We start from the raw sequence: 11,940 nt of genomic DNA, 5'->3' as shown, positions 1-11,940 counted from the left end.
TTAGTCCTAAAGATATATACAACTAATAAAAAAGATAGGTTGTACTCTTTTGTATTATATTTCAAGGAAGTAATGATAATGGTTGTCATCAATTCTCCTTTATCCTTTTTTTTAAAAAAAATTTGTTGTCGTATAGATTATCAATCAGAGCCTCGAAGCAATGGTAAAGTTGTCTTCATGTGATTTATAGGTCATAGATTCGAGTTGTGTAATCAGTCATTCACGCTTGTGTCATGGTAGGTTTATTACATCCTTTTGGTGTGGGGGGGGGGGGGGGGAGTATGCCCTTTTTCAGACCCTGTGTGAATACTAGATGCTTTGTGTATTTGGTTTCCCGAGAGGATGGACTCTTTTGTATTATATTCAAGGAAGTAATGATAATGGTTGTCATCAATTCTCCTTTATCCTTTTTTTAAAAAAAATTGTTGTCGTATAGATTATCAATCAGAGCCTCGAAGCAATGGTAAAGTTGTCTTCATGTGATTTATAGGTCATAGATTCGAGTTGTGTAATCAGTCATTCACGCTTGTGTCATGGTAGGTTTATTACATCCTTTTGGTGTGGGGGGGGGGGGGAGTATGCCCTTTTTCAGACCCTGTGTGAATACTAGATGCTTTGTGTATTTGGTTTCCCGAGAGGATGTACTCTTTTGTATTATTTTTCAAGGAAGTAAAGATTACTAAGGGGGTTTTGAAGCAACGATAAATTAATATCCTCGTAACCTATAGGTCATACGTTCGAGCTATGGAATCAACAAGTGACACTTATGTCAAGGTAGTTTACACATGAGATGTTTTATGCATCGGGCTATCCTTGTTGTACTGATTATGAAGGGGAACCTTCGAACAATGATACAATTGTATCCACTATGTGACCTACAAGTCAATGCTGGACTCGAAACATTGGAATCATCAGGTAGACTGTCTATTTTAAACCATTTTTAGGATACAATCACTTCCCCGATCATGCAACAACATAAAATGTTTCATGCACCGGACTATCCATTACTAATTATCTTCAACAGTCTAGTTTACACCTTTATTCCCCATATTTGTGGAGCCCCTTTTATGTCAATTATAACTAGATAATTTGCTTCTAATTAAACTAAGTTATTTAACCACTTATTGGACTCACCTGATTAATTATTAATAAATCAAGAATAGTATGTTAATCATTATTATACTTAAATTGATATGACCAAATTATTGAAACTATCACTAATATTTCAATGTGTTATAATTTATAACAAGTTAGTATCATGTTGGAGAAAATTAGAGAATAAAAATTATTGCAAACTAATCAACTTTGATAATGCAAATCCTAGTGGGGTGTACAAATCCTGCTTTAATTGCACTTTCAAACCTTATTTATCTCTTAGTTGGCCCACAATCTGTCTAATCAAAGTAATTAACTTAAAGAAATTGTACTAATAAAGTTGGGTCCATCCTTAGTTAATTGATTAAGGAGAAAAGGGAAGTCATTATCTTTTGAAAAGGTTAAATTTATTTTCTACTATTAACAAAATTTATAGTAATTACAAGTAACAACCTTCATTATATTATTGTTGACTGGTAAAAGTTTATTTGAACTCGATATTTAAATCAAATCAGTAAATATAAGACAAGTGTCTTGTACATACGCATATATATAATTTAATCATTGTTAAGGGATTTGTATTCTTACTTTAAATTTCAACTGATGAAGTTAAATTACTTGATTTGATATAAATATTGAGTGCGAGTAAGTATCTATCATAATGATAAATAGATAACTTAATAGATTAGCGGTCCCTTAAACTTGCTAGTAGATTAAACTAGAACGCTCAGAGCTATCAATTATTTCAATTGAACACGTGATAAAAGTATTTTATTTAAAATTATAAATGTGTTGAAAAATAATGTGAGTGCAAAATAATTGACTCTAAAAATGTGAGGACAAGAGACAATAGATGAAAACTATGGAAGATAAAAGAAGAAAAGACACATAAAAATCAATAATTGAAATGAATCCAATGCTTCAAAGATTATGTTATAACAAACTACAGCAAATAACACAGGTCCAAATAATTGTAGCAGGACATATAAAATTCATTTTATTTTTAATCTGAAATTTCGAATTTGAGTTTTATGAGTAATAATATATTAGCATATATCATTTCTTTTAATAGATCTTACGTGATATGATCTCGAATTAGTCAAAACTTCAAAACTCATATCAAGCGCCAAGTAAAAAAAAACGTAGATACAAATACCACCAAGAAACACCCAAGGGTGTGACTTAATAGTCAATAATGTGAGTTCAGAATCCTGAGGTCTCGAGTTCAAATTTCAAATGAGACAAAAACACTAGATAATTTCTTCTCATCTATCCTACTTTTGGTGGACAAAATTATCTGATAATATCTATTAGTTGAAGTACACGTAAAACAAATTATCAAGAGTTGTGATGAAATGAATAGATCTCTCCATCTTTAATCACAGTTTCAGATCAAAGTTTTGAGAATGAACTTTTTTTTTAATAAATCTTATACGATATGAATCCAATCTAATCAAAATTAAAAATTAAATATCAAACATCGAACGAAAACAAAAAAGTATCATTAGTACAAAAAAGAAACAACAATTCAATAGCATGAGGGATGTCAAAGTTCTTCTAGTTGTCATTTTGGAAAGTATTGTTATTAATGGAGACAATATATCATGTGGCTTTTAACACATTTGGCCTTTCTCAATGGTAATTTTACAATATGGTTATTTTCTCAATGATTTTGGACATTATCAGCTCTCATAGTGTGACAAACGGTATGTATAAAATTCAGAAAAAGATATATCAACGATTATTAACAATTTCGACTTTATATATACAAATATTAAAAATAAAATTTGAACATAATTCACGCAATCAATCATCAGAATTAATTTAAACTTTTACTCCTAGCGTCTATAATTTTATAGGAATTAGTAGTAATATAGAGAGTAAATATAACATTTTATCATATAAGTAAACACTTGTTAATATTTTTATCGTCATTCTAAAATCCAACTTTAGATGGCAAACGATAACTTTTTTTAATCTAAATATATTTAAGTTTTTATGATTTTAAACTAAAAATAATTTAGTTTAATCAATTCTGATAAAATCACTAAAAAACAAGAATCAACAACACATAATATTTGTTGCCAAACAATAAAAACTTATCGCTAATCTTATTTAATTACCGATTATCAATGAATTATAAGAAACTTTATTAGTTACAAGTTATATTTATTATAAATTTCATAACTAAAAAGAAACAAAGATGATAACAATAACAATAACATTCCTAATATAATCCACAAGTGCAATCCGAAAAGGTTGAGCGAGTATACAATCGAATTCCTATCGTGAGAAGGTAGAGAGATTGTTTCTGATGGTGATATATTAAAATCTTTGCTCCTCTTTTGATATAAAATAAAACAATTAAAAATTTCAAAATATTAAAAATTTCTATTATTATAAAAAAAAATAAAAAAATTATTAATTGAATACAACGTATTACACACAAAATCCCATACTTTTGTAAATTCTTCCAAAACGGAGAAAAATAATTTAAATAAACAATCAACGGCTGAGATTCATTCAAACTCAACAGATCCACCGTTGGATCAAAGTCCCGGCACGTTCTGACAGCTCACGCCGAAACGGTTGTTGAGACACGTTGATTTTGGGGGCCATTAGAAATGTGGGACCCACTCACGTTCTACAGTAGTGCCACGTTGGCACTTTCAAAATTTATTTATTTTAAATTTTTTTCCAACTCGGAGTTTGGTACCTACATTAGCTCGATTATTTCGGATTCATGTCGGAAAATCTTAGTTAATAGAGTGAAATCCCTCTCCTATCATAGATAATTCTAAAATTCAATTCTTTTCTATTGCACAATCAGATTGCTCTATGACAATATTTTACAATAACGGTCATGATTTATGTTGAATCGATGGTCTTTCATATTATATTATATGTTTTCTATAACAATATTTTGCTATACACGCTAAAGAGTAGTGAGATAATCAATATTGTTATTGAGAGGTTTGACTATCTTTTTTATCCGGTATCTGATACCTGTTATAGAACTCGAGTAATCTAGATTCCGTGGAAAAAATTATTTTAGGGGGTAAACGTTCTTTATTAGTCGACGAATGTAATTTTAGGATTTGAATTTGAAAATCTAGTTAAGAATAGAAATGCAAGTACTAACCATCCTACCACGACCTTTGATCATATTTTTTAGTACCATATACTAATGACTTTTGTTATTTTGGATCCATGAAGTTGATGAATTGATCATTTTGACCCTTTACTTATCCAAATAGCCCATTTTACTCACAATAGTATTAAGGGAAAAGGGATTTTCAAATTATACAAAAAAATAAAATAAAATGCATATTTGTTAAAACATTAGTCAAATTTTTTTATTTGATAAGAAAGCAACATTATGCTCCTTTTGGAATTGTTTAAGTCTGTAAATTTTTTCTTTTGATTTTTCCAAAATTTGAAAGGCATCTGATATTTATTTTGAGACTTGATTAATTTAGATTTGTGTCGAAAAGCTTCATCTTAAAAAATAACCATTTTCTATCAAACGCAATCTACCGACTTCATTTTTAAGGCTTGAAATCGAAATCACTGATTAAAGATGGAATTTCTTACTAGTTATCATCACGGTATAATATCCTTTACGACGAAAAAAGTGGTAAGAGAATGCTAAATATTTTAAGAGGATCAACGTATATGGGGGGAAATGGATTATTGTACTCAAATCACTCATTTGTTACTATATTTCAAGATAATTAATAGGTCAAAATTAAGGATATTAATTGCTAATAAATGGAATTGTGGTCCAAAATTTTGTCATCTATTAATTGACTTTTACAATATTCCAAAAAAAGAAAAATATCAACTCAATAAAATGTTGGTGTCCAACATTTTTGCTCCATTTATTCCAAATAGAAAACATACAATTACTAACTTCTTTAGTAGATAAGATTGTGATGAGGTTTGGCATTATTATTATTATTTCATATAGAAAGTTTTATCATGTGTGCAAGTCTTCAAAGAGATATAATAACATAGTTGACAACATTCTTGTTTGATTTTAATTTTTAAAAAATAATAATAATCATATTTTCGATATTTATTGAGTCGATTAATTTGAATTTGTGTCACTTAGGATTCATTAGAAAAAGAAAAGCACCCCCTACTGAGATTTTTCAGAATTTTTTTGTCAATTGTCCCTTTTTGCATATCTGCTTAGTAAATGATCCTCGTTTTACTTCACTGGCAATTAACGAACCTTTTATATCACGTTCTTTTGAATAAAAATGAAGATTTTATGAGAAAACATTTGACGACAAATAAAAAATTTGTAAGTTATTATAAATGTTAGATTCAGATTTAATATTTTGTTTATGAGGTTGATGAATATATGAACAAATATTAAATCCAAATCCAATGTGATATAGAAAGATAATTTTTCATTGCTATATCTTCACTTTTTTTTTATAAAAAAAACAGAGATAAAATTTAAATAGTGGCCTAAAAAAGAACATTTGCATAAACTAATAAAAAAAAAATCTATTACAAAAGCTTGAATCAGAAATCTCTAAATTAAGGACGGAGGAATATAAATCATTGTGATATATCTCTTGATTGTTGTAAGCATGTTATTGAATAGTAAGAAAAAGTAAAATAGTTAATTAACCTTCTTTAAAATATACAACTATACAAATCATATATTTAATTTATTATAATAAGATATATTATATTGGTAGGATTCCTTGTTTTCATAGGATTCTTTTGTCATCAAATAGTTAGACCATTTCAAGATATTACAATAATTATTAGAAAATTTGTAAGACCCTCTCCAATCAAATGAAAACAATGACTAGTTAAATGTTAATATGAGTTGTGGTGGGACGGTTCGAGATTTCTTTAATTTTAATTAGAGATTTTGAATTTAAGTCCCTCGAAATAGAAAATAATTATGTTGATAGCCCATTGTTTTAAAAAATGAGCTTAGCGATAAGCAAATTCAAATTTTGATCGTACTCGAAAATACAGATATTGAACACAAGGTTGGAAACCAAAAAATGCAAATTTTTTATACTACTCTTGAAAAGGATATTAGATTATCACTAACGTGTTCTCCACATGCTGACTTTTGGAGCAAAATTAACTATAATTACAAAAATTATCCACTAATGGAAGATAATAATCAGATGTTGCTGTTAATTATTGATGACTTATATACTATTTTTACTATTTTGTGAGTAAATTGGACCAAATTTGTGTTGAATAAGATAATTTAGGTTATTAAAGATAAAAATTCTATTATAAAAGTGTTTAAAAGCTATTTTAACTCCATGTTATCTTATACGATATATTTGACAAACTAAAAATTCAAATTGGAAAGAGAAATCAAATCAAATCAATTTATTTTGATTCGAATTGGATGACATTAAAAAAAAAACAGAAACCAAAGTTGAATAATGCAGAATCAGACCGAAAAATTGAATTAACACTAAGCTAGCGCTTTGTCATACATAGATTTGGATCATATTTGATAATTTATCTTCAAATAACTATTTGACCATGAAATTTTGATCAAATTTTCAAAATCGAATCCACTACCACTTTTTAGGAGAAATTTTACTTTCAATTACAAACAATAACAATAAATTCACCGTAATATAATAAGTGGGGTATGAAGAAATAGAGTTTATTAGATCTTACCCTTACTTTTAAGAAGGTAGATAGATTATTTCTGAACTACACTCGGCTGAACAAACAATGAAAAAGAGACAATATCAACACACCAAAACAACAACAAAATAATCAGATATCGAGTAAAATGCACGTTCAAACACAATTTCAAAAAACTCAAATTTTCAAGTTTCAAAATGTTGAATTCAAAATTTACCACCAAACGAGAGCTTAAAACAAAAGAGGAAGGAATAAATACAAATACCTCTAGAATATAATCGAAATCTCAGAAACACTCCTTCCGTCGTTCTAAGATTTCCCCAAAATGGAAAAGGAAAAAAAATTAACTTCCCATTTACCTTCTTTTTTTTCAACTCCCATTGAACACAACCATCCTCTCTGTCTGTCCTCTTTTTTTTTTCTACTATTTCTAACACACAACTTTACATTCCAAAGTAAGCATTTTGAATTCTTTGAGTCATAATTGATTTGTACAATTCAACAAAGCAAAAAAATTTTGCCACCAATCAGTACTCAAAATCCTTATAGACAAAAAGGTACTATTCACTCCTTTCTTCTCAACACATTCCTTTGCTATTTTGGTTTTTCAAGACTGTACCTTTCACTGTTTTTTTACTCAATTCTGTTGGATCTTTGTGTTTTTCTTACTTTTTATGGGATTTTATGATTAGAGTGTTCCATTTTTTGCTTCTGGGAAGTGGGATTTGGTTACCCTTTAGGTACTGTTTGGTTGGTTCTTGAATTGTTTGTTGAATTTACAGTGTCAAGTTTCTTACTTTTATGGGATTTTTATGAGGTGGGTATTCAAGTTTTTGCTTCTGGGAAGTGGGATTGGTTAGCTTTTTGGCATTGTTTGGTTGGTTCTTGAATTGTTTGTTGAATTACAGTGTCAAGTTTCTTACTTTATGGGATTTTATGAGGTGGGTATTCTATTTTTTGCTTCTGGGAAGTGGGATTTGGTTACACTTTAGGCACTGTTTGGTTGTTTCTTGAACTGTTTGTTGAATTTTCAGTGTCAAGTTTTTTACTTTATGGGATTTTATGAGGTGGGTATTCCAGTTTTTGCTTTTGGGAAGTGGGATTTGGTTAGCTTTTAGGCACTGTTTGGTTGTTTCTTGAACTGTTTGTTGAATTTACAGTGTCAAGTTTCTTACTTTATGGGATTTTATGAGGTGGGTATTCCAGTTTTTGCTTCTGGGAAGTGAGATTTGGTTAGCTTTTTAGGCACTGTTTGGTTGGTTCTTGAATTTACAGTGTCAAGTTTCTTACTTTTATGGGATTTTATGAGGTGAGTATTCCATTTTTTGGTTTTGGGAAGTGGGATTTGGTTACCCTTTTAGGCATTGTTTGGTTGGTTCTTGAATTGTTTGTTGAATTACAGTGTCAAGTTTCTTACTTTATGAGATTTTATGAGGTGGATATCCCAGTTTTTGCTTCTGTGAAGTAGGATTTGGTTAGCTTTTAGGCATGTTTGGTTGGTTTTTGAACTGTTTGTTGAATTTACACTGTGAGTTTTATTACTTTTGTGGAATTTTATGAGGTGTGTATTCCATTCTTTGCATCTGGGAGTGGGATTTGGTTAGTTTTAGGCACTGTTTGGTTGGTTCTTGAATTGTTTGTTGAATTTGCTGTGTCAAGTTTATTGATTGTTGAAAATTCTGTTTATTTCCTGTGTTACAAGTGTTGAATATGCTTGTTGAAAGTTGAATGCCCTTGATTTATTAAGCGGATCCAGGATTTTTAGTTTATGTGTTCTGAATTACAATTCATTTTGCTTATTGGGGTTCTGAATAGATTATCTAAACGTATTAAATGAGTTTTTTTAATAAGCCAAAGTTAGTGGGTTCTGCTGAACCCGTAATAAGCAATGTGGCTCTGCCCATGCCTTGAAGCTTGTCCCTCTTCTGGTGTTATATAGTAGGTTGGGTGTTTGGAGTCCACAACTGACTTCTAGGTCTTCAGTTAGTCCGTTGAAGTTAGATTTGGTTACCCTTTATGCCTTGTTTGGTTGGTTCTTGAATTGTCTTTGATGGTTGAAACTTGTGGTTATTTGTGAACAAAGGTTGAAAATTGTCATATGGTTTGTGTTTCTTTTTCCTTACATTTATGTGTTTTGTCATTTTCTTTGAAGATTTTTATAGAAGAAAGTGACTTATTTGTGAAGTGTTGGTTTGTGTAGTTTCTTCTTATAGTTGTTGATTCTACATAAAGTTTTGATTTTTCTTGTGGATTTTGTCTCTGTGTTACTTAGATATTTCGGATAAATGGAGTCTGAAAATGGGGTTCCAGTTGAAGAGGAAAAGATTGTTGTGGTTGAAAAGAATTTGGATATGAGTAAGGAGGAGGAGAATGTGAGTGAACAAAAGGCAAATGCAAATGAGGAAAAGGTTGATGAAGCACCTAATGTATCAGTGGTCAAAACTGAACTGTCTCGAAATGTTCCGAAGAGCAAAGGGTTGAGTCAAAAAAAGCTTGCTACCGGTGGAACTACAAAGAACAATAAGATGGTGAAAGATCAGGCTAGTTTAAGAGCGACAGCTGCATTGACTCGTTCGAATAAGGCGAGTCAATCGCAAAGCCTGTCGTTCCCTTCACGAGGTGTTAGTTCCGATGTAATGAGGAAGAGCATCGATGTGTATCCGAAGAAATCGGATGCCAAGGAACTGAAAACAAAGGGGGTTAAGAATGAGACTTCACATTCGAAGGGATCATCGGCTTCTAGTTCGAATCCGGCTAACAGGGGTGTATCTGGTGGAGTCTTGAAGAATGCAAACATAAATGGAGGTGTTGCAACCAACAGGAGGACAACTATTGCAGCTGTCCCGAGTCTCCGACAGTCTATGGTATCGACCCTCGTTATATATTTGCATTTACCTTGTTTGATAGATGGTTTATATCACTGTGTCTCTAACCTGTTTTTTCTTTATCAGTCCGGGAAGTCTCTTACAGCCAATGGAAACGCAAAGAAAGCTACATCTGAAGTGTAAGTGAATTTGTTGTTTGCATTTTTTATAAAGCTTTTTTTTTTGGTCTATACTTGTGTATAATATCAATTTTTTTTACTTTATATTATGTTTCATTTGTAAATAATTTTTCTTCAGTTAAGTTATTTCTTTGTGTACTGCAGATCGAATGACGAAAACAAGAAACCTACTAAATCTGAATTGCCTGTTAAAGAGGACGAGGATGCTCGTTCTACTACTTCCTCGTACTGCTTTTGTTCTTGCAACTACTTTCATTCTGTTGTTCCATTGGTTTGTTCGTCATCTTTCATGTTCCAGGCCAATTAAATCTACTCCTTTTGTTTCTGTTGTTACCAGGAGTACCACTCCTCGTGGGCAACGAAGGGCCAGTATTGCTGGATTTTCCTTCAGGTTGGAAGAACGTGCCGAAAAGCGGAAGGAGGTTTGTAGTTCTGCACTTGTTTCTTGTTTACGAATGAGGGAATGTAACTTTATATGCAAAGCTAAGTAGTGCAAGGTTTCTTTCTTCATTAGTTCTTGGCGAAGATAGAAGAGAAGATACAGGCAAAGGAAGAGGAAAAGAATAACTTGCAAGCAAAATCCAAGGTTGGTTCGAAAAATATTAAGTTTTCTCGGTTAACTATTTAAGATCTAGTCTCGCCTTAACCCTTTGTTTTCCTTGGAATTTGGGATTTGATACAGGAAAACCAAGAGGCGGAGATAAAGCAATTGAGGAAGAGCTTGACATTTAAAGCTACACCAATGCCAAACTTCTACAAGGAACCCCCTCAAAAAGTTGAACTTAGGAAGGTAATATATTGATCTTAGATCTCCCCTGTTGACACACTGGTTCATTACTTTCGGAAAACACATTAATGTGTTGTCTTTGACATCCTCGCGCGGGAAAAATCCTCATCTTCTGCATGACTTGACATGTCAAAATTATAGTGTGAGCTTCAGAATTTAACAAGAAGTCATTTCTAGTAGAACTTTTTTTACTTTAGAAAATTCTTTCGAGATGGTAGATCACAGTGATGACGTAGATATTGGTGTGAGAGGATCAACCCCGCTGCCCCCGACAGGATGCCCTCTAGCGATGGCATAGGCATTGTGGCCACCTTGGGGATCACCCCACTGCCCTGACAGGATGGGGCATTAGGAGCTCTAAATGATGGAAAGCCCGGCATGCATAGGATTTTTAGCATTACTTCTCATTTATACTAGGAATTCTACATGTTCAAATTCCTCGTTACATTTCCCAATTGTCATAACTCTTTAATCGATACTTGAGGGTAAACCTGGTGAGAGATCAGGGATTTGAAATAGGGAAACAATGTGCCTCCATCTAATGTACGTAATACGTATGATCAGTAGGCTTTCGACGATACAAATTCTTGACCACAATGAGCAGAACTAAAAAAAAGATTCTGATTTCATTACTGAGCAATTCTTAAGTGTGTTTGTGATTGTCTCTTAATACACCAAGTATTCATCTAATTCGTGTGTCGGAGTAAAACATATGCTTACAGAGTTTGAGGCTACTATATTAACTTTCCGTGTTACATGTTGAAATTTCATGCTTTCATGTACAGATACCGACAACACGTGCTGTATCTCCTAAGCTCGGAAGAAACAAGAACTCCACATCTACAACCAACAGCTCCGAAAGTGGAGGATCGTGTTTCAGTCCAAGAGTTGTCAACAAAGAACAGGTAAAGTCACCCCGGGCTATGCTGTCAACTAGCAATAAAGTCACCGGTGCTTCAAAAGGGGGGAAGCCTATTGAAACCAAGAAGCCAATGAAAAGTTCCTCAACTACTAAAACTAAAGGGAAAGCTGTTGTAACAAAATCAAAACCTGCTGAAGCAAAGGCGTTGGACGTGAACATTTGTGAAGAGGAATCAAAAGAAATGCTCGAACAACCTGATGAAAAGTCCGCGATGAATCCAGCAAACAACAATGCAGAGAAACCGCCAAACGCTATTGTTATGCCATCAGCTCAAGTCACTGTTGAAGGTTAACGAATTTAAGGAAGTTCTAACGCGCGTTGTATTCATATATCTCTCTCTATATATATAGGTTTCTTTTTTGGAATCTGTGGAAATTTTATGCTTCAATTTAAGTTGTGAATACATTGTTGTATGTTTTTGTGTTTATAAGTTGTATATGTTGGTTCAAAATTTATTTGATATATATGTTCTTTTCTATCTTTAAA

General features: G+C 31.9%; 1 protein-coding gene across 3 annotated transcripts; it reads left to right on the top strand.

Annotated features, from left to right (window-relative positions):
• Positions 1–7,112: 7,112 nt before the first annotated feature.
• On the top strand, positions 7,113–11,940 carry LOC102595763 (uncharacterized). Of its 3 annotated transcripts, none has more exons than XM_006348371.2 (8): positions 7,113–7,298; positions 9,014–9,605; positions 9,693–9,745; positions 9,890–9,970; positions 10,083–10,167; positions 10,260–10,331; positions 10,428–10,535; positions 11,318–11,940. In XM_006348371.2, the coding sequence occupies exons 2-8, from the start codon at positions 9,027–9,029 to the stop codon at positions 11,744–11,746; spliced, it is 1,407 nt and encodes a 468-aa protein (XP_006348433.1). In that variant the 5' UTR covers positions 7,113–7,298; positions 9,014–9,026; the 3' UTR covers positions 11,747–11,940. The 3 variants fall into 3 exon arrangements, with proteins under 3 accessions (XP_006348433.1, XP_006348434.1, XP_015164700.1); XM_006348372.2 differs by lacking the exon at positions 7,113–7,298 and adding an exon at positions 7,333–7,481; XM_015309214.1 differs by lacking the exon at positions 7,113–7,298 and adding an exon at positions 7,492–7,558.

Source organism: Solanum tuberosum, unplaced genomic scaffold (genome assembly GCF_000226075.1).
Source record: "Solanum tuberosum cultivar DM 1-3 516 R44 unplaced genomic scaffold, SolTub_3.0 scf00098, whole genome shotgun sequence".
NCBI classification, from domain to species: Eukaryota; Viridiplantae; Streptophyta; class Magnoliopsida; order Solanales; family Solanaceae; genus Solanum; species Solanum tuberosum.
Note: the sequence above shows the minus strand (reverse complement) of the source record. Positions and strands in the feature narration are given on the sequence as shown.